This window comes from Calidris pugnax, unplaced genomic scaffold (assembly GCF_001431845.1).
Source record: "Calidris pugnax isolate Ruff unplaced genomic scaffold, ASM143184v1 scaffold81, whole genome shotgun sequence".
NCBI lineage: Eukaryota > Metazoa > Chordata > Aves > Charadriiformes > Scolopacidae > Calidris > Calidris pugnax.
In genome coordinates this window covers 9269794-9293373 of record NW_015090880.1, presented here as the reverse complement: position 1 = coordinate 9293373, position 23580 = coordinate 9269794, and the positions used below count along the sequence as shown (strand labels likewise).

Below are 23580 nucleotides of genomic sequence, written 5' to 3'. Positions count from 1 at the left end.
CACTCAACCGTGCAAGTTCATAGCATTTTGCAAAGCTGCACCCATCTGCAAGAACTTAAATGACACTGAAAATTTACAAAAGAAAAATAAAAATGGAAGAACTTGCTTGAAAGAGAATTACAAATACAAAAATGTACCATAGTTGACAGGCTTGCTTGTCTTCTTGTGCCAGAAAGCTATTGACGAACACCACTGGTCCAACATTGGGTTCTTGTGCTGCAAAGATGCCTGGAAGCCCGACATCCCTTCCAGCACATGGCTGCTACATTAGACATGGGAAATTTGCTGTAGCAAAAACTCCTGCAGCAGTTTCAGTAGACCAGTTCATATCAGCCTCCTTAAAAATGAGGTAAAAGCCAGCAAACTACATTGGAGTTTGATGTTTCAAAGCAGGAGATAAAAATTCTGCACTACAACAAGTTGTTTTCACTGGAATTCTAATTTAATTGTGAACTGAGGTGTGGTTGTCATTGGGAAGTGGCTGTGTAACTTAATTGACATTTCTGCATCCTTTGTGTTTGTGACTCATAGATGCCGGCTTGAGTCATCTGGTACTGGCGGGCTGGAGGGAGCTGCTGCTGTTGTGGGGAAGTAAGCTGAGGGCAATGCTGGGAGAGAAAAAATGAGAACTTTTCACGTGGAATGAATGAAAGATGTTAGGAAGCCGAGATGCCTCCTTTTCTTCATTTTAAAGGGGTGATTGTTATGACCTCTCTCACCAAAATCCTTTGTGTTGGCTGGAAGAGAGGAAGAAGGCTGGAAATCTCTGCTGCATCCCAGGCAAGCTTAGCTGGAGCCATTAAATTACAAACCTCTGCAAAATGCTGGGGTTCCAGATGCCCTTCTGAGCTGGTCCCTACTGACCTTTGCATTGCCCTCAATATTTTATTTTCTTTCCAAAAACCCTGAAGATATCTTTTTCTCACTTGCACGTGTTTGTACCAAATTCAAGGCAGGAGCAGAAGCAAATGAAAGCTAACTTCCATTCCTGGTTTTGCAGTTTGGAGTTTAGCCTCTCCGAATGTGTGAAGCTCTATATCAAAGAGTGGGTGCTGTGGGATGATCTGGCTGTAGTGCTTCTTATATTTTTTTCATTACACCATTTCATTTTCCTCCATACTTAGGTCAAAATGGTTATTTTTACCTAAAAACTCCCTTAAATTGGGCAGATTGTGGAAACTCTAAGAGAGACCCAACTCTTTTTTTTTTATCTTTTTTTTTTTAAAACTCAGATGGTGAGAACAGTTTATAACTGATGGCAGTTTTTATAAAATAGCCTCCATCCTGATAAAATGTTACCCCCTGGTGTGTCATTTTTCCAGCCGAACTGCTGGTAGGATTGAGAGATCTTGCACACTGCTGCTTAAATAAGTAGACTACATGCTCTATGAAGAAATCATATTATTTTCTCAAAGGAGAACAAGTAGGCTCAGTGCACCAAAATTGCTTTAAATAAACTTGCAGCTACTCTAGCCTTTTTTTGCGCAGCTGCAGATGGTACAGTCTATCAATCAAGCTTTTCCAGCTTTGAGAATCTGCCACTGAAGCTGTCTCTCCTCTGTGTTGCAATTACTTTTTTTTTCTTTTACAGAGCTTTGTATCTTAGATACTCTATTGCTTCTAATCAGATTGTGCTTTTGGGCTGCAGCTATCTTTTGTTTTTCCTCAGATATATGCGTAGTAAGATCTTTCAATAATTTCTTAGTTGAATGTGCCTATTCACTTGCAGTAAATTAGCTGCATCGTGCTTTCGAAGTGCAAGAATACTTTGGTGAAATTAATGCCTGCTTATCAATGGAGTGAGTCAAAGTTTGGGCAAACGAGCGGCTTACAGAAAGAAAGGAAAATATATTGCTGGGTGTTTCTTACCATCCTGCTGGTTGCAAATCTTGTGGCAATGAATGGAAGTGATGCTGCGGGGGGAGGCTGCGAAGTCGTCCTCAGCCCGGTGAGCTGATCGGTCAGCTGCCAGCCTGTGTACAACACCCGATCAATGCTTCTATCCCCTGACAAAGAAACCCAGTGTGCACAAACACAGCGCACTCCGAGCTCAGTTATTAAGCGGTAATTGACTCTACCTTTGGGCTTCATGCTCTTCTTTCTTTTGAGACAGTGTTTTATATGTTGCCTTGCGACATGCAGATGCAAATTCTTTTGCTGAGGTAGCCTGGGCTGCCCCTTCACTCTTTTTATGACACTGATATTTCTGCCAACCTTGGGTGTAAGATTGACTATTTGTGCTTCTTGTATTTTCCAGCATCCCTACTGGACATAATAAAAGTGGTGATCTAGAACCCAGTTTGTCCCATCCTTCTCCCAGGATGCCTGTAACTAGCTAGGGTCCAGAGGCAGCTGGTACAAAGCAAAGAAGGAGGTGAGCTAAGGCTGAGAGGAGCTGTGGTTGCAAGTAGCTGCATTGCACTCAACCAAAGATGAGGGGCAGCCAGAATACCTGACCCCAAAGTCAGTTCAATAGCTTTTAAAACCATTTTGGACTTTAAAAAAAAAAAGGAAGAGTGCAGCTTCCTCTTTGGCACTGCTAGTTAATATCTCACTGTAGTTACCCTCCAAAGCTGTGATGAAATATGAAGTTAATACATCACTAGCAAGCTTTCAGTCAGAATGATGTATTATTCAAAGTGGAATTAGCTAGAAGGATCAATGCACACCCATTACTCTATTTAAAATAATCATTGGAAGACTCATTAACTTTTTTTCCCCTCTTTTCAAACAACATAGTGAATGAGACATCTAGGAACATCCCCTCCACCAGCATATGCACCTCTCTGACTTCAGTATATTTTCATTCATAGCAAGATTATTAATACCTGAAGGCCAAAACCCAGATTTAACTCAACAGAATTTGCCTTCAAATCACTGAACCTGAAACCATTTGCTGTAGGCAAAGGCGAACTCAGCTGTAATCCACATTTTTAAAAAATCAAAGGTCATGGCAGTATCTGTGTGAAATAGTGCGTATGCCAGCATAAGGTTCAGTGTCACATCTTGCCTGGGTACCTGTTATTCTCTCCGATTTTACACATGAGAGGCAACTTGAAGTATTAAGGGGGCTGTTTCCATTTCTTGTTTTCCCTTACATTCTGCCGGATACTTACTTTGGGCAGTCCATTCATTACACGGCAAATGCTTTCTATCTCCCAGCTCACCTCTGTCAGGCTGCAGGCTCTCGGCCAGATTTGTCCTTTTGCATCAACTCATATGGGAGATGTGCAATTATAGCATCTATGGGGGAGACGGGAGAAAATATCATCTGTGGAGGAGCAGGAATATATCATTCTTGGATCATTTAGTGCTTGTGAAGGTGAAAAACTTAGAGCCCCAAATCTAGCTTATCATTGCATTGGGAGCTCTGTAGGCATTTTTTTGCCTTCACAGCTCAGTGTGCTGTAGTGTTGACCAGTATCCTTTCTCACCCATCAGATCTACTGAAAAGGTCCAAATAAATATTTCCTACTGTATTTCAAAGCAAAGCACATGTAAACGTTCCGTATCTGTTCATCCACATTCCAGATCTGGCTGAAAACTTTCACTTCCTTTTATTCAGAAATGTTTGAGAAATGAGATACTTATCCACAGCCAGATTTTATAACGCAGACTTCAAAAGGGAGAAAGAGAGAGGTGAGACAATGGACTTTGTGCAGAGCAAAAGGGTGCATACCACAAAGCCAGGGTGTGTGTCCTTTCTCAGCGCTGCAGACCAACGCAGGGTTAAAGCACCATCGTTCAGAAGGGTTAGGAGTGGGACCTACCCAAGCTGTTAGCTAACTCTGAAATAATTTGGCCCCAAAGACATGAATTTGAGGAGTTACACAAGCACTATGCCAAGTACTTTGCTGAGGAAAGTGTGTTTCTTTTGATTGTGATTATCTTGGACTCTTTGAAATGCTGTTGCTGTGATGTTAAAATACATATTGTGTGGCATAATGTTCGCATTAATGGGATTCTTCTCGTTTCTGTTCTAAAACAGTGAAAATCAGGTCCTTTTCCGTAGAGATTGAGGACTGGCATCTGTCCAACACTACTGAGCTGATAAGAGAATAAATTGTTTAACCATGTTGACTGTCCTGAAACCCTACAGGACAATTTAATCCCTGCAACCTAGTTAATTTAGAATAGTTTTCTTTTTCTTCTTAGTTGTTTGTACAGAGTGTTTGGAGACTTGAGGATTTGGCTGGTGAGCTGTAGATCTTAACCTCAAGCTGAATGGGAGCTGAAGGCACGCAGTTGGGGGAATATTACCCCTGACTTTCACCGTGGTAATTGAAAGTAGAATTTGACACATTGGCATCTCTCTGTGTCAGCCATTGTCACTGGCTTCAGCTGCCACAGTTAAGTATGTAGTCATTCATCCTTGGCAGACACTGTCCTTTACAGCACAAGAGGATGGTCTCTGGATGTTAATGCCACAGCACTCTGGGAGCAGCTGGCTATATCGAATTCAAGGCATGCAGATTGTCTTGGCCATTTTACTTAGCAGATGGGTAAGGCTTGATAGATTGAAGATTTAGTTTCCAAGTCAAGGGCCAAATGTTGCAGTGGGAGAGAAAAGTAAATTATATCACTATTCGGAGGGGAAAGGCTCAGGTACTGTATCACAAAATTGTTGCCATTCATTTTCCTCTGACTTGCACAAAATGCATGTCATTTCACCTTTCAATATAGCCGACTGTGGCATTCTCCTTCGTTTTGAGATGCTTTGCAATACTGTCTATGAGCCCATTTAATGAGCTTGAAAGCAGTTGCTGCAAATTTATGACAGTTTAGTAAGTCTAAATGCCAGATTTTTTTAAGGTAGAAATGAGGGGGAAATTTGTATTTTGTATCACTCCAAATAGATGGATTTTCTTCTATTCCTTTTTCCCCCCACCCTTTTCTTCAGTACAATCTATTTTTAAAAGGAAAGTGTATTCCTTACTCCTGAGCCGTTCAAGCTATTAATATTCACCTACTTTTCACAAGGTGGCTGGTACCAGCGAGCATTAGAGAGCTTTGTGGTGCTCCCCCCAGCCCTTGTCCTGTTGGGTGTTGGGAGAATAACCTTTCGGAAAGGCTGCCCAGGGCAATGGGAAATGGGGGGAGTCTGGCCCTTTGGGAAGGGGTCTAGGAGGTAAGGTCTGGTATTGCTGCATGACCTCTGTAACTGCTTCAATATATATTTGGGGGTTCCGCTGTTTTTCTGGTTTTATGTGTTACCGTTCCTAAAATAAGCATGGTAAGCTCAAAATTTTTGCCTGAGACTTTTTTATAGAACTGTTTCCAGCAGAAAGACAGGTCATGGTTTACTTATATGACTTTAGCATATGGTTCAAATTATATAGCAATGTGGTATAAATTTTAATACTTTACAACTCTGCTGATTTTTGTAAAATCAGAGACTTCAGGAGGTTCTGGGTTTGTCCTATAAAATAATCAGAAGAGCAGAGAGCTTTGGCTACTTGATGTACAATGAATGATAGAGAATGAGAAGTGGTTGAGGTTTTTTTTAACTCAGTAGGACATGCTGAGCTTACTATTGCTGTAACACAGGGGCTTTCTGTAGAGTAGTACCATGCCCAGTAAAGTCTATTTTTACATGCTATGGCTTGGTGCCCATACTAGCGTGATCAGCCTGGCTGTGGTGGTGTCTGTCCTCTTGTCACACTCCTGGCTCTGCTCCTTCACTGGAACTTTCCTCTTTGAGGTATTAATAACTTTATCCTGAGAAGGTGCTTAGCTCCCTGGCCTGCCTCCTGCCCCATCGACTCTCAGGGTAAGACTGTAGGAACAGCACTTGGAAGCACAGGGACAACAGGTTGTGCTGCTGAAAGGTGTTAATGCTGTTGTCAATAGAGTTCATGACTGATCAACCTTGTTGTTCACTGTGGAATCAATCATTTCTCAGTCCCCGCATTAGATGTGGGAGCTGTAAGTAAATGCGACCTGTCTAGGGTAATGATTTCCACCATGACTTCACTTGAAGAACATCTCTGTTTTATGATTGCAGAATGGGATCATTGTGCATTGCCTTTTCCTACATTGGAAATGCTTGTTTTATTCATTGCATTAAATTCAAGCCATTCATTTTATTCAGAATGGCATGTACACCAGGTATCGAAGTCGCCCAAAGGGTATGATAAACAAAGAGATTTTGCTTCTTCATGTCATGTTCATCCCATATTTAGCCTATGGTGAGAGCTCTGTTAGCACAGGAAACTGTTTAATGATATCTCTGTGTTTATTTTTCCTTGCGCTTAGCGCGATAGTTACCTATTTATTTCTGCTGAAGAGGATTACAGGCATTTTTCAATTATAAATGATGCACGCAAGCATTATTTATCCTGTTATTGCAGACCTATGGAGTGTTAGTCAGTCTTGAGCAAAAGCATCTTGTTCAGGAAACAACATTTGTAGTAGTGGTACTGTGAGTATTTTAGGGAAATTTCAGGATGGTTTTCCATCTGTCCCATTAATACTTGCTGTGCAGCACGCTCATGACCAGCAGCAGAGCAGGTTTGTGTTTGTGCCTGAAATTCCTGTGCTTGAGAAATTTTCATCCCTGATGTTTCTTCTGCGTTAGCCTCTTGAAGGAAGAGGGGGAAACTCATGGCTTTTCTCTCCCAGGAAAAGAAAAGCTTTGCTCAGCTTTGGCACGCGTGTGTTGGGTGAAGCCAAAGTGCTGAGACCCAGTTACAGATATATGGTCTTTCTCTAACTCTGCAGCCAAGGCATCAGGAGAAATGTGACACGTAAAGTCAACCTGAAGAATTCACTGCAGTTTTCCTTCAGGATATATTCATAAGATAATAAAAAAATACACTGCTGCAATATAGATTATATAACAGAAAGATAAAAACAGTGTGTAGAAGGATATAAGCTTGAGCTTCATGACACGGACTCATAAAGGAGGTCAGAAGGACACTTCTTTTTCTAGAGATTTTTGTCCCTTTTTTCCTTCTGCTTTTTTTGCCCTTCTTTTCTTTTAAGTATCAGCTGTTGTCAGCGACAGGATTCTTATATGGGTGAATCTCTGATCTCAACCAGCATGGTAGCTCCAGGCCAGTTAAACCAGAGCCATACAGCAATGGGGATAGAACTTGACATTTTGGGTTTCAGAAACCTCCTTTTCTCTACAAACACAGGCAGAAAAAGGGTACAGAGAAGTGCAAAAAAATAGAGAGGAATTTCAAGGTGGGTTTCTGGGGTTTTTTTTTAAGAACTTGAAGAAAAAAAGATGTAAGAGAAGTTTTGCGCTGAAGCCTGAACCACAAAATGAGAAAACTTTTGGGCACTTTTCTAATGGTCTTGCCAAGATCCTGAAGCAGTTGTAGTGAGGTGTGGGAGAACAGTGTGTGAGCATAAGGGAAAAAGGGGAGAAGCATCTGGAAGGAAAATAAGACTATATCCCATACAAGTCTGAATTGACATCTCCACGAGTGGTACTTGTTTGCATGTGATTTTTAAAGAAACATGAAATCCCACTCGCCATACCCTTGGAGAAAACATGATTACAGATGCATGGAGCATTTGCTTTCCAGCCCCCCCAAAGAAATAACATGACTGTTGATTTCATGCTACTGAAGAAGACAGCACATTCGCAGAATATGCTATCAAAAAGATTGCGTGGCTGGATCTATACAGGCATACCACCTCAGCAGATTAAAGGGGCACTGCCGAGGCTGAGGTTAAGAATTGATCTACTTTGACAGAAAATCCCAAAAGGAAGAGTTTTAACCTTTAGGATTCTTTCCATCTATTTGCTTTCTTCAATCTGATTGCAGCTGTCACGAGAAATAAAAACAAAGCGAACAAAATAAAACTCTTTACAACTTATGGTTAGGCAGCAATAAATAAAACATTGTTCAAGTCCAGTGCAAGTTTTTCATACAGTCTTTTACTAAATTGCTGGTAGCTTTTTTAATGATTTTTTTTTAGTGTTAGCCATGGCTCGGAGAAACCTGAATAAATGTAAAAGGTGCAGGGACGTGTCTTGAAACAGCTCTGCATTTTTAGTGTTTACTGTTGATTTGCCAGAAGCCAGACAGAACCTACAAAGTGGGTCATTGGGTTCAGTGTACTGTGATTATTATTTATACAGCATCCAAAGTGTACAGAGCACCCCTTTGGGCATATAAAAGTTCATGCTTCAAAGAGCTTACAGCCTTCAGGGCTAATAATATTATTGCCAGTAACATCTAAGCTGTATATATTTCAAAGCTGCTGTTGCTACTTTCACAATTTTATTGCGTATCTTGCCCTACCTGATCATTGCAAGTTCTGGAGTACTGTGATGAGAAAAGGATCTTCAATTTCCATTTAAAACACCAAACAAAAACAAACCATTTCGTCTCTAGACAAGAGCATGAAAATGTGTCCTGAACACAGCAGAGTAGTTCAAAGGCCAAATAAACAGAAAAAAGAAAGGTGGTTTGTTGTGGGTTTTCTCGATGCAGTTGGGTAAGAAGATAATGAGGTTTCTAAGATTCCTAATTAGTCATGGGGAGGAAGGATGAGAAGAGGTGTGCTTGTGAAACTCGGGCAGTGGATTTCAGTTTTCTCCTGAGGTCATTACAATTTGTAATTTTTTTACAATAACATATTTTTTGGATGTGCTGCGATCACTGATGTCCTCTTCCTCCAACCTGGTTCTGTGCTTCATGCGACAGCGTGTTCCCTGCTGGGCACAAGGTCCTCTCTCAGGGATTTCTTCTTTTGCCTCCAGTCCTTTCCTCATCTCTTAATACATGGCCATAAGGTGATTAGACTCTTTTTTCCTCATCCCTGAGATCATGGGCAGGCAGCAAAGTACAGAGGAGCTCTTTCGCATTCAGTGTGTTTGCCCATTGGGAACAGTCCATCCAAAAAGGATCGACACTGCTCAGGCTTCTGGAACTGGCTGGTGGCAAAAAAAAAGAAAAATGTGCCACGTGAGTGAGGTACATGCCAGTATTTATCTCCCAAAAGTAAATTGGCAAGTATCTTAAATAAAGGAACACATTCACAGAAGATGTGAGTTATTCCTTCAATACCTCTGAAGAAGCAAAAGGTTAAAAAAAAAAAAAAGCATTATTGGTTGTAAGTTCCTTGGCTGTGTTACAAGTAAGTGACTGAAGTGATGGGTTTAATTTGGAAGTTGTGGTGCTAAACAGGGCTAATCCTTCCTGCTGCCTTCCCCTCCAGTCTCTGGTGCTGGTTCTCACCAATATGGAGGACACGGGTGATTGGTGGGTGATAGAAGAAATACTGCAGGATATCAGGGTTTGGTCTGGCAATGCAGGCAATTGCATTGTCAAAAATCAGAGCTTTCTTCTAGATCCTCTCACAAAGCTTTTTCCTCTCTCCTTTGTCCAAGTGTCACTAAATTAAATAAATGTAAAAGTATGAATAGCAAAGAGATGCCAAGGCCCAACTCCATTACAGCTGAAAGGGGTCCAGCTTCACTGATTTCAGTGGCAACACCAGATTTATTCCCATATCAGTAAGGGATGAACTGGTCTGAGATAACTTCTGTTTATCACTGCAGTTTTCCTCTGTAAAAGCAGAATTAGATGGGGAAAAAATCATTTCTGTTTCTAGGCTTTGCTGGGCTGATAATATGGCTAATGTTTTAATGAATTCAGAGGATGTTTTCTTTTGATTTAACCTTCCTTACTTTATTTTATTACACCATGTATCTTTGGCTTTTGGTGAAGAGGCATTGTAAATGTGAGAACTAAGCAGCTTGTTAGATAACATCTTTTTTTTTTTTTTTTTTTTTTTTTTTTAAAAATTAAAATTGGACTTTGCTTCTGCAGCCTGAGAAAAGTTACACCTTCTTTTCTCCTGGCCAGCTGGTGGAGCTGGCTGAGGTCCCTTGTTCTCTTATTTCTGGGTGATGGGAGCTGACAGTGATGTGGGAGATGCCACATGTCAATAGGATAAGCAGATTGCTGGAATCTATTGGCTGAAAGTGTGGGGAAAGGCTTTTAGATGCTTTGCTCCCAACTTTATCCAGGAAAACCTATTATGCATACAAAGAAATAAGCTGGAAAATCGAATTGGTATTTTACTTCTCTTGATATTTTACTTCTCTAACTTACCTTTCTCTCAACAGTGAAAACCCTAGAAACCCACATACTGTAGTACACGTTTACCAAGGAGTGTGGGGAAGCAGTTAAATCTAGTGTTGTGTTCAAGTGTGAGCACCTTATCTAGAGAGGTGTGTGTGGGATTCCTGGCCAAGTAACGTTCATTACACGCTCAGCTGCTTTATTAGAAGCAGTTGGATAATGTGCGTTTTATAACCCCCACTGGAGACAATGAGATTAATGTCCTACTAGCTCTAACTATAATAAGTTAATTCCGCTAACCAATTATGTAGCTGCAGTTCTGTGGCACCTCCTGAGAAACATTATCATTGTGGTGCAAAATGAATTAAGAGCATAGATTTTTTGTTAAATTTTTTTTTTTTTTTTTTTTTTTTTCTCTTTAGAAGATTAAACTGAGACTGTTCTGCTTGATGCCAGAATAGATGTAACCAATCCTGTATCCTTTGCATGTAGGTCAGTCAGAGGGACAATCCAGCACTGGATCCCATTATCCATGGGTTGAAGGGCGTCGTACATCACGGTAAGTAGCTGCTTAAACTTTCTTCTTGCCAGGAAGGGGAGAAGGGCAGGAATGTTGTCCTTAAGGGATCAGGTCACCCTTGGAAGGACTCAGTCAGCCTGCACATTCCTCATTCACTGATGTTTAAGGGCATCACGGCCATTATTTGATTGCTAAAGATCGGAGTCATTTGTTACCTGAAAATGGGTTGGGGTTAACAATAAACAATTTGTTTCTTTTCAGTCAGTGCTCTAGAATGTGTAAGTTATCAATCAAAACCTACAGCAATATATCATTCATATTAGTACTTCGAAGGAAGTGTTGATGCTTCGCTCCTGCTATTTATCTTCTGTTTGCTCTAAAAATACTCCTCTCTGAAGTTTCTATTTGTTTATAAATTATTTGTCTTTCAAATTTAGGGAGCTGATAATGAAACAGAAAATTAACTATCTGTGAAAATTAATTAAACTTTGCAGCAGATGAACATCTTTCTAATGCTGACATAAATACAATCATTCGGCTGTTCTGATGCATATAAACCTATTATCCTTGAACTTATAGCAGGTACTGAAATAAATATTAATATATTTTATACTTTTATAACTGGTTTTTACTTAGGAATTTTCCTGAAACCTTATCACAGGTAATGCATCATTAGCAATGACATCAAGATGCTCCAGTTCCCAAAGTACTCTTGTCAGGTTTTAATATAATGATTTGTAAAGTTTTAATAATCTCATTGTAATTCAAAAGGCATCTGCTGGAATGGTGCTACATACTATAATAAATCTCCGTCCCATCTATAGTGCTGTGATAAAACATGTTTGCACCTTTTCTGAGGATTGTCTTTAGACATTAGCTAGTGCTGTAGAGCTTAACAAACATTTTTTTTTCTCTTGACTGCAAACCCAAAACTAGTTGACAGCGTTAGATTAAAACAAATAGGATTTTGGATTAATTGCTCTACTTTCAGAGTCATTTAACATTGCAACTGGGAACACCAATAAATCCAATGGAAGTGAAAAATAGGGGTTAAATGATAACATACCATAAAGTCCTTCATTTAGAGAATTTTCCATAGGTGTTGCTGTTTATAAATTGCAGTGTTCTGCTGTGAAATAAAAACAACACACCGAGCTGAAAAACTGTGTTGTTTTCCACAAAAATAGATGTTATTATCTAGCTCCCACTGGGTAACAAGACACGCTAGCAAACTTAAAGCGAGGACAAGTTGGGCTGCGAGGAATTTTCAGTAGCTGTGTAATTTCACACTGAAGTCAAGCTGCCATTTAACTGGACCAGGATCTCTTTTTACCTTTGTTTTCTACCTGCCTTCGACTTGAAGACTCCCTACCCCCTGCAAGCCCAACACTGTTTTAGCCATCTCATCGGGTTTGTGCTGCTCCCTCTCTTGCTCCTCGCTGCTGCAGCCGAAATAGCCACTAGTGGATAATCATACCAGTGTCTCCTAAGAGTGTTATTCTATTCCCAAAAATAATTGTTTGCGTAGGATGTGAGACAGTCCCAAGGTTGTGATTCCCTGACCACATAATGATTAGTCCATCTCGGTGCTGCCTACCCGCAGCAAAATCTGGGTGGATAAAAGGCATTTATTTTTGTTTTGCTCACAATGCACAGAAGGCTGCTAGCGTTTCAAGTAAAGGAAATAGCTTGATATATTTCAATAGCTTGTTTCCTTTTCAAAACATTAAGGAAGAAAAAGAGGAAAATCTGGCTTTCCTTCCTGTTTCAAAGGCTCTGATTAAAGGCCTTTTCTAAGGCTCTTTTGGTGGCTAGAGTAAGGGAATTTCCTCCTACAAAGTAGTTGTTCAAAGAAATTGTTCTCTTCAAGTTAAATATTGATGGAATGCTTCAGTGAAGAATTCTTATATCGTATCTCTCTTTTAATGTTATTATATAGCATAATAGTAAAGATGTGAGCTTTTATTCCAGACACCCTCATTTCTTTTCTTGATGTAATTTACTTACATCCTGCGTGAGCACATTTTTATGAATTTATCTGAAAAGGTTCTTCCTGCCTTCCATTTGGTTGCATTCGACTGGGACCCTAAGGCAACACAGACTTTTTGGCTGAAATACAGTGGAAAACTCTTGTGGTTTTTGGACGGAGTGGTTGGATCAAGCAGGGAGCCAACAAAAGGAGCTGGAGAAAGACAAAATTGAAACCTTAAGTTTCTTGTGCATTTTAGAACATTTCCATGCCCACATTGTTTTTAGGTGGTCATCACGATACACAGGCACATGCCTGTAATGTAAAAATCAAGAATACCACCTTGCTTTTAAGTTAGACCACGTTCATATATTCTCTATTGGCTGGAGAGGTCACCAGCCTCTCAACTTTGTTTCTCCCACATGCCTCATCTCAACATGCCTATTTAAGTAAGGTTTCCTCAGTTTTCTGAATCTCGCTCCCTCCAACCAGCAGAGCATCCTTCCTGAGTTGTGCGGGTCAGTCTCTCCTTCCTCACAATCATTCTGTTTTCAAAGAAGAAATTACACACCCACACAAAGACTCATCCTCATTTCTTCATGTGCCTTGTGCTGGTGCTAGAAGGACTGGTCTATATGGGACCCCACTTTGTGCTACGCAGGCACCCACGCTGGCCTGTCCCCATGATGATGACAGCTCCAATGACCCTCAGTGAGATGTAGGGATGGTACTGATGAGCAGTGGGCTGGTTTTTCATTTTTCTTGCCATAGCTTTTTGTTTTTACTGTGAAGTTTGCATATTCCTACAGTGCCCTTCCAGGGGTAAGTGAACAATTTAAGTGTCAGAAGGACTTTCTGTGGAAGTGAAAGCGATTTTTGCTTGAGATTTCATCAGGGATTTGAATTACATACTAATTTGATGGAACATAAATAATTGCGCCCTTCACAGTGTCACCAGCTTAGTAACGATGCTGGAGGAACGCACACACAAAAATCAATACAGGCTTAGTCGCTGCTCAGAGTTCACTTTTTTTCCCCTCATCTCCAGGCATAATTTCGTAGAATCTTAATGCCACATTAAGCTTAATTTTACATGAGCAACTGTATAAAGTTTCTAGCTGGAAGGAAAACCAGTGATGTACCAAACAGCCTAACGATGTTTGGATCAATGGTAATGCTTTTCGGTTTGCCCCGCATCTTCCCGACGAACAGTACGTTCCCATCACGTCAGTGCTCCTCAGCTCCCGCGTCCGCCCTCGCAGAGCATTGTAAAGGCACAGAGGAACGCCAAGGAGGCTCTTTTCAGAGCTGTCAGATGCCTGTTGCTGATTTTAAAATTGCTTTTGGTTTTGTGCTCTGCCAAGGATTTGTCACACCTCCCGCCAGCGAGGTGCCTGCTATTCTCGCTCCTGCTTTCCCTGCCGCCAGCGTGCGTCTGCCGCGGCGCCCGCCGGGGACCGACAGCTGGGAGCCTGCAGCCCTCTCTGCAGAGGGGATGGGGAACAGGCAGGCGTGAGGCACATCTTCTCACTCCAGCTTGCTCATATCTTTCAGTTCTGACCACTGAGGGCGTTCTTTTTTAGCTCCTCCTCAAATGCTCTTCTCATCGCCAAAGCTGATGGGACAAGTCTCCAGCGATGCCGGGGCTGGTGGGATGATGCGCATCCTTAGTTGAAGTTGGATCATTAGGTAAAGTAATAAAGTCACTAGTGCCTGGCTGCGCTTGCACCACATGTGGCCCAGTCGTGGGGCTGCAAATCAGACTTCTCTGCCTCTGTTTTGTGACTGATGTGCTCGGTGGGTGCCCTGCTCTGAGCCCCTCTCTGCTCCTCATCCTTCCTCGTGATGCTGAGGAGCACAGGGCAGGACAGAGCTGCTCTTGTGCAGGAGCTGAGGCAGCTTCTGGGGCCTCAGAGAGAAAGATTATGCCCTTTTGGGAATAGGGGAACGTGAAATATCAGGTTATGTCTTATACAGTTGATTTGCATTAAAATGACTACTGAAGCTTTTGTCTGCCACATGCTTCAGCAAGATCTCAGAGGAGCACCTAGCAGGATGGAGCTATTGCACAGAAACATGGCTTTTTCCCACCTCTGCTAGCTTTGACTTGCCCTTTTTAGTACTGTTTTGTATGTAAGCCTCTCAGAGATGCCTTTTTTCTTGTTCTTACCAGGTGCCTGACAGGCATTAAAATGAGTCTCCTTGCCCAATGTCCATCCTGAGGGCAGTGCCCGGAGCTGGAAGCTGCAGAGCATTTGCCCTCTCCCAGCCTGGGCACGGGTGCTCTGTGTGGTCCTGCTTTACCCTGGCAGAGGGAGCAGCAGCCCACGCTGCTCCAGGCCCCTGTGAAAAAATCTTGCAGGGTGATGGAAACCATGTTTTGTCGCTCTGTCCTGTTCTCTGTGTCTGTCACCACGAATCTACATGGATCAGCAGAAAATTATTAGCAGAGCACAAATAAATTACCACAGCAGAAAAGCCTCTATTAATGTCACAAAAATGGGGCTCTTATTCCCTTTCTTGTCAAAAGTGAGCACTGAAAATCAAAGTGCAGCCAGATCAAAAGCTTAGGTACAAAGTGAATCGATGGCATCTGTTGCTTGTTTGCGAACGTGGGGTGGGGTGAGGGGAAGAGAGGAACCTTTGTTTATTTAAAAGGGAGTTTGGAAAAATATCTTGCTTTTTTCTTCTGCCTTTGTATTATTAAAATGCCATAACATAAGCTCAGCATGGAGCAGAATGTGATCTTGGGTCTCCCTTGAGGTGAGCGAGAGGTGTTCAGGCAAGTTGGTGGTGACCACCAAAGTTTCAGGGGCTTCTGGGGAGACCATACCAAGATACAGTGGAAACAGAATCTCTTTAATAATGAAAAAGACTAGGCAATAAATATGTTGCACATCTCTCCAGTTGTCCTAGCCAAAAAGGCAGTGAATAACCTGTTAAAATAAATCAGCACTAAAAAGGAAACAATCCAGACAGTGTTAGTTACCCTGTGGATCTATCACACCAGAAGGCATAATAACAAGAAAACACCATTAGCAGCATGACAGGTTTTCTCTTTTGTTTTTAACTTTAACCATAACACCACCTGACAAGCTGTTTGCTTTCTGCACCAAATATCCAGGGGTTGCAGAGAAGAAAGGCGGGGGCGAGGGGTGAGGGTGAGATGTGCTACCGTGGGACCCTGTCTTTTAAAGTAAAACTTTGAAAAAAGCGGCAGCCCAATTTGGAACAAGGAAGGCCATCAAAGGGAGAGCAGCGCGATGTGTTACACTGAGAAGGAAACGTGGAGGAGCATTTCTCTTTCCTCAGGGATGATCTGGATATGTTCTTTTTGTTTTCTGATCTCTTCTTGTGTTCACAGTCAGAGTAGCCGTGTGAAAGGGGCCAGGACACGATCGCTGTGGAGCAAAGGGGAGGAGGCGGGAGGTGGGAAATGAAGATGAGAGCAGAGGTGATAAGTTCACACCTTTATATAGGGCAGCTCTGTGCATAGCTGCAGGGGGCTGTATCATTTAAAAGAATAAATGATGGAAGCGTTGGAAATCTCTGGTCCTTCACATGTCTGCTCTGCAGAAAGCAGTGCTGGTCACGGCTGAGTAAAGACCAGCGAGCTGGCATGGAATGAATATATTGCACAGAAAAACCTAATTCAAACTAACAAAGAGAAGATCGCAGGGATAAGAACTCAAAAGTTAAGAATTAAGCTTGATGGTGAATGTGAACAAAGCATCCTCAGGCAGAAGGAGCTGGGTGCTTTGCTGGTGGGTTTCGAGGACGTTTGCAGAGAAGAGAGGGGTGGTGAAGTCTGGGAATGGTTGGTTTTGTTCTGGCTCTGCTGGAGCAGACGTGAGGAGCCCATCCTCCTCTGACCACTTCAGCCTCATCTCACCCTCCCTCTGCCAGGGTCCAGCTCACTCCAGGGCTCCTCTTCCCCTCTAAACTTCTCATCACGGTTTCTTTTGCCTCCTATCACCAGTGCCCATTCTGCATTTTTTATTTTCTGTGTCTCTCCAGTCTTGTCTCCACATGTACCTCTACCTCCATTTGGGTTTTGCAAAACCTGGAGAAGTCTCACCCCAGTCTAGGGTGGCAACAGTGGCTCTGCCAAGCCCTGCATCAGCAGTGGTTAAGCATTAAAGGTTCAAAATTAATTTTTACTTCTTTAAAGAGTAAAGACCACTTGTCCCCAGCTAAACCTTTTCATCCTAAGCTATTTTAAAAAAGGGAGTGAGAAGAATTAAGCCTGAGACTGACACCTGGCATGGAAATGGTCAATGGTTTGGTTTTTTTTGCATGGGAGACTTGCTTTTATTTTCTTTCCTCCTGTTTTTTGTACCACTCACTGGTTATCTCAGATTAAATTAGTTTGCAGGACTGTGTTATTATCTCATTCCCTTCCTCCCTGCCATGCTGTGCTTTCTATGTCCTTAGGTTCCTTACATTGCTCAGTAGAGACGCTGGGTTTTAAAAAAACTAAATAAAAGTGAGAAAAATAATTGCACAATAAATGACAAGAATTACCCTGAGTACAGAGGACTGTCAGAAACTGCTCTTCATGCTGGATTTACACAGCAAGTACTCATCTGCTCATCTTTTCAGTTAAAGGAACATATAATATTTGTAATCTCATCTTTAAAATCACCACCATGAGTCTGGTGCCTGGCCCTGGTGTGCAGTGGGCTGTATCTGGGGAGTTCTGGCTCAGTGGGTGTGCGGCACGGTGTCCTTTTGATTATTTTTGTGTGTTTGCTTTTTAAATGTTTGAATGCAGAAGCTTTAGAATGATTTGGCTCATTGTGAAAATGAAATTGGCAGTAACATTGTTGAACAAATTTGGGAGACTTTCAAAGCTCTTCATATTGGTATTGCAGATTTCAGTTATTCAAAGTGTAGCTGGGTGACGTTTCCACCTATCAGGCATTGCACATACGTTAATTTTGGAAATAAGCTCATTTTAAGATATTGTTTTCAATGCAGCCAAGTTCCTGTTTTCTTACAGAAAAGCGTGATGAAAGTCTCAAAGCATTCCATGAGATATAAATGGACTTGGCATATAGTTATTTTCTTGTGATCTCCAATCCAAGTTCCTGTTAGATTTAAAAGGGGGTTTGATCACAGATAGCTGTGTGCTGTTTACCTGCGTATCTCAAGAAGCCTTTTACTCTGCAGTGATTTGGTTAAAATTCAGGTCTATCTTTATCTCCCGTTTTACAGAATGTATTTTTAGCAAGTCAGTCTTTGAACTCAAAACATTCAACTGATGGCTCTTGCAATATAGTGTTTTGTTGGCCTCAGCTTGTAAAAACTGCAGTAGTTGATGGAGATCCACTACTGGTATCTGTTTTAAGATCTGATGTTTTCCTCTGCTTGGAAAAGTATTGTGCATAATTCCGTATTAGTTCATATCTACTGGTGATGCCTTGACAAATAAAAAAAGTGTAAATAGGTCAGCTTTTTAAAGCATGCCTGCAATTGCTTGCCTTTGCTTTGGGTTGTACAAAAAATGGCCCATACAAAATAATGAGATTTACCAGCCCAAACAAAGAATGTGCTGGGTGTTACTTTTCACATTGCTGTTATGGGAGGTAGACATGGATATTGTATCAGAAGGTCAACTATATTACCAGCTGGCTCTGTTAATTCTTTTTCATGAACGTAAGAGTTAAAATACAATATTGTCCTTTTATGTTGTGGAACACTCAGTAGTTTAAATGCCACATTCATTGTCTTAATTGTCAACAATGAATCTGTTACTTTCTAATTTTTCCTTTGGAAATATTAGAGTGAACAGTTTTTTTACAAGCCTTGGTGCTGTAAAGAAAGAATCGTTGTTTGTTAACTCTTGATAAAATTGGCTGTTCTGCATTAGTGGGGCATCTGGGTGGATGTTGCAGGTGCTGCTCTTTTCTGCATCACCTGGGAGCGGTGGCTGCAGCAGCACATTTGTTGTTGCTTTCCCAGAGGAATGCTCCCTCGTTCGAGGGCCTGTCCTTAGAGTTACGATCTCTAGGGCTCCAAATTCGTGGTTGTTTCTTTTTCTGCTTGGGTGCCCGTCTTGTGTTTTGGGGTGCTGAGATGGGAAAAGGAGCAGCAGGAGAGATGGCTGTGGTGTGGGGCTCTAGTTTATGCATAAGAACGAGTAGGTGGTTCGTGGATCGGTTTTGCAGCATCAATTGCAGTGGTTCACAGGTATTTGCACGTGAACGCACGTTTTCACTGGGGCATTTCATTGCTTTGGTTTGCCAGGTCTTTCCCAGTACCTGTCAGCAAATGCCATCTGGTAGATCACGTGTTTCCCAGCCTCGTGCACTTTCTCCTTGTGGTGTGGGGCTCTAGTTTATGCATAAGAATGAGTAGGTGGTTCATGGTTCAGTTTTGCAGCATCAATTGCAGTGGTTCACAGGTATTTGCACGTGAACGCACGTTTTCACTGGGGCATTTTATTGCTTTGGTTTGCCAGGTCTTTCCCAGTACCTGTCAGCAAATGCCATCTGGTAGATCATGTAGTTCCCAGCCTCGTGCACTTTATCCCACCTAGAAACTCCTCGCCCTGCTCAGTCCATTCCCAGCTTCCTGGGCACAACTGGTGCCTGTCCCAAGCACTGAAAACAGGGAATAGGAGCTGGTCTTAAGAGACAGTGAAGAAAGGTTTAGTATTATTTCCAACCTTGTTCTTTCCCATTTTTATATATATATATATGATGTATTATGTATATTATGTATATGCTGTTGCTTAGTGTGCAAATCATTCTCCTTACGGTTTTACCACCAACAATAACCGATTAAGGTTGAAACTTTAAAGGTGACATGACTTCAAAATTCCATTTTCAAAAATGTCTCAAGCTCGTAGGAACATAACTTCATGGCATTTACTGTTTCTATATGCTCTTGAAGGATATGGAAAGTAGACTCCTGAATTTCTAAGTCCCATTTTCTTTAAGCTGCTTGTGAAGATCTATTTGTGACTGGTTTCTAAAACTGCACCATGCATCTAGATAGAAGTGATACAAATGAATTATCTGTTTTCAAAAGTACTAGGTTATTAAAGCATAATCAATTGATTATCATCTATTTTAGTAGCCATTTTAATCCAATTATATGTGTTTTTTAATTTTAATCTTTGGAATTCATTACTGAAAACGTACAGCGTTGCTTGTAGCCATGAAAAATTAGATCGAGTACACCCTGCCCTACTTAAACTGTGTATTAGCAAAGCTACTTTTCCTCAAGAACTATTCTTTTTCACAGCTGACTCCGACTTTCCAAATGCTTAGGAAAAAACCCTCTCTAATTGATAACCAAAATTCAATCATAGTCGGATACTTCCAGTTTGCATTCAAATAAGGTATTTCTCTGTCTAAATAAGCTTCCCTTGGTTGATTATTCATATTGTAGTTCAAAATGTTTAAAAATGAAAGACAGAGTTGGATGAAATGTAGACTACTTAATACAGTGTGTATTTAATATAAAAGTCATGCATTATTCATTTTTGCAATTTGAATAACTTTGAATTTAGCATCCCTGTTCTTCATCTTTTCCTTTGATGAACAATTAATTATTAAAATATAATATTGTCAGCATATGGCACAAAAATCCTTGAAAGTGTAAAATGAGCTTCGTTCTCCTGCCATCCTTTGATAAAGGGATATTCCATATTCTTGGTTTCTTACAGAATGTTTGTCCAGCATCTTAAGTGATTCCATCATTCTAAATAAAAGGTTATAAAAGTTAAAAATAGTTAAATTGTTAATTTTAACTGAAACATATTTTTTTTCCTTAAATGCAAGAGGAAAGCTCTTTTCAAAATGTGCCTCTTCCTCCCATCTATTTCCTATGTAGTCATGGGCTGTTAACGCAAAGAGGATGGTTTGCATGTTCAAATACTTTCAGATTCATAGCGGTCCAGCGTGTGCTCAGCTTCCATATAGAGAGAGGCAGTTTCTTAAATAGCAAACCCGTGTCATTTCGCTGTGAAGATGTGCTTGTGCTGCATTTGGAAACCAAAGCCCGTGACTGAGTTTGCAGTTTTTCCAACCAATTTTTCCTGCATAAAAATAAGCCAATCAAATTAAATACGACCTTTTGCCGTGATTATGACTTCTTGATTAGAATCTCTTTGCACTTTGGCCAATCATATATATTTTAGTATTTATTATCTAAGCACACTTTTTTTTTCCCAGAGGTATGCTATGAAGAGGAAAAAATGTGGTTTAGTATTTATTTGTTTCCATTTTGGAAATGCAGAACCAGTTGGTATCTGCTTGGATTAGAAGGAAAGAAATTGTTAATGAAGAGATTGCAACATTCTGTCACAATGTATACTTTGACTTTAATAAAATTACTTATGTTTTGGAATGCTAAAGGCTATGAAGACACTTCACACCTGTTGATACTGTCCAGAAGAATAGAAAATGTCTGGAGTGCATTATGTATTTTCACCTTGCAGCAGCAGTGGAGAAAAAAAATCCCCCTGATTATCAGACTGCTGCTCAGAGGTTTAAGCAACTCTTGATTTGATCAAGACTTCTAGAAAACTGTGGGATGCTGTGGAAGTGAATTCTGCAGACTTCATCCTTTTTCTTTTCCTTCAGATTTTGGAAGATGTGTGTGTCAATCACCAGCCTACCTGCTTCTCCACTCTGCTGCAGGGGGAGCGGGTTTGCTTAGCAGCTCTGAGACACGGGTTCCTGCTACCCAAATGTGGGCTCTTGTTTGAGGCACGAAGAATATAGAAAGTGAGGAATAGAGATGTATGGGAGAGCCTTGCGTGTCAGCATGCCCTGAGGCAGTGAACACCTTTGCACAGGCTGGGAGGGAGCTTCAGCCTGTGAGTCAACATAAATTGCAGAGGATAAATGCTCGGGGATGGCAGGGAAATTGTCTTGCCTGCAGCTGTTCCCTCCTTTCATTTATTTATTTTTCTTTACAGTGTTAAATATTACCAGCTTGTCACTGTTAGTTGAAGCTAAATGCTTTCAGTGCTTAGGTTTGTGTTTCAGGCTGTCCAAGAAGCTTCTCAGAGGAAAGAGTTTGTCCTTAGACTGTTGGACCCCTGGGAAGGAGTCTCTTGGACTAGGGAGAAGAGGCAGTGGGTTTAGCCCTGGAACATATTTCTGGTGCTGTGCTGGCTACACCCAGCAGCATCCCCAGCGATGCTGGTGTGGCCAAGTGCAGGCAGTCCCAAACAAGCACTGGCTGAGTGCTGCTTGGAGCACCACGCTGAGCTTCAGAGGTGCCCTACAGCCCTGTTCCTCAGCTCCCAGAAAAGTTTGGCTGAGCAGTATGGCTTTGTCTCCCCCATCTCAGCAACCCATGGAGGGATTGACCCCACTCCTGCATCCCTTTTCCCCACTGGTGGGGAAGGGATGGGTACGCTACCCACTGCTCTTCAGTCAGCAGCAAGGAAGACCACAGGGGCCCGGCTGGGTGTTGGTGAACCCTCAGTGCCATGAAGCTGAAGAGCCATTTGCTGAGTGCTGAAACCACTGAATATGGTGTCTTTTCTACGCTAACATGAACCAGTGGGATAACAAGGGCATTTCACACCTGCACGCCTTCTCAATAGGAGCCTGCCTGTTCAGTATAGGTTTGAGTAGCATTTTGGCTGCTCTTTTAATAATCAACACATCAACTCTTACAGAGCCTTCCTGATAGGGCGTTTTCATCTTTCATTTTTTATGTATATATATATATGATAAAATATGTTGTTGCCATTACACCTTGTTAGGCTGCCTATCAATGTGATGTCTGTTTTAAAGACACATTAAAAAAAAAAAAAGCGTAATTCTGCTTGTCAATCTTCCCCACAGAGAAGGAGACCTTTCTGGATCCCTTTGTGCTGAGGGACCTTCTACCGACATCGCTGGGGAGCTACTACCGCTACGCAGGTTCTCTGACTACCCCGCCGTGTAGCGAGATCGTGGAGTGGATTGTTTTTCGGAAGCCCGTTCCCATTTCTTACCGTCAGGTGTGTTTCTTTTGTTAGTGAAGTCCATCTCTTGATTCACCCTCTTTAAGACCGTGCTTTCAAAACTCGACGTTTTAATTTTGAGAACAAAAATGTTTCTGTTGACAAAAAAGGAAGTGTCGGTGATTTTTTATTTTTTTTCTTAAGTAATATTGTTTCTGAACATGAGCCATCAGTCTCAAGAAGACAGTACAACATGAAACCCAGTTTCCTTTCAGTGATTTATTTGGTATTGTTTTTGTTAAGATTAAATTAAGCTATGGTGTAAATATTTACATGGAGTTCCTTTTTATTCTTTGTAATTGAAACTTTCTTTTCAAAGTAAAGTGAGTGATTTCAGTTCTGCTCAGATTTAGTAATTTGAACTAATTACATTAGAAAAGACGTCTTTCCATTAATTCTCCATGCTTAACTGTTTTTATAACACAGTAAAGCTGCCATTATGTGCTTAGAGAGCTGGTGCACAAATCTTTAAAATTAGCACATAGCAGCTTTTAATGCAAATAGGCACGATGTCTGAGATTTGTCTGGAGAAGAATGCTCCCGATAAAGTAATGGCTAGATGGAGTCAGATGTTTACCAGTTAAGTGTGTTTTGACATTGTAAGATTGTTGTGTGTAGAAAGCCATCCTGCTGAAGTTAGTCTTTCCTTTTATTCATCTGTCATAAGCCACTAAACCCAAAGTTTTTAAATGCACTAATTCTGCAAAGCAGAAGGAAATAGTTCACTGGGTGGTCATGACTGACAGGTGCTAGTTCTCAAAGATTTCAAAAGGGTGGTGGGCAATCACCATGCCCCTGCTCCGGGGTTTTTTTTCAGGTTTTCTAGATCCCATTGCTTCTCCCGTAGACTCTTTCATCATTTTTTGGAGTGCAGTGTTCAGAACCGGTCTCAGCCGTTCAGCTGGGGCTGTCCCGAGGCTGAGGGACATGGCAGGGTTCATGTGTCCAGCTACTCGTGCTGACGTTATTTTGCCTTTTTTCACAAAAGCGTGATGTTATTGCCCACGATCAGCACCCAGTCAGCAGGAACCCCTTTGCTGGAGGCTTTCCCAGGGCTCTCTCTGGCAGTGCT

At 41.4% G+C, this 23580-nt stretch overlaps 1 protein-coding gene across 1 annotated transcript in view; it reads left to right on the top strand.

The window, feature by feature from the left end:
* The window catches only part of PTPRG (protein tyrosine phosphatase, receptor type, G), a gene marked incomplete at its 5' end in the record, with an annotated part of 324523 nt that overhangs the window by 195344 nt on the left and 105599 nt on the right, over positions 1 to 23580 (top strand). Inside the window, 2 exons of the mRNA XM_014946781.1 lie at positions 10539 to 10605; positions 22348 to 22505. Coding sequence (XP_014802267.1) covers positions 10539 to 10605; positions 22348 to 22505 — 225 coding nt within the window. The remainder of the gene's footprint in view (positions 1 to 10538; positions 10606 to 22347; positions 22506 to 23580) is intronic.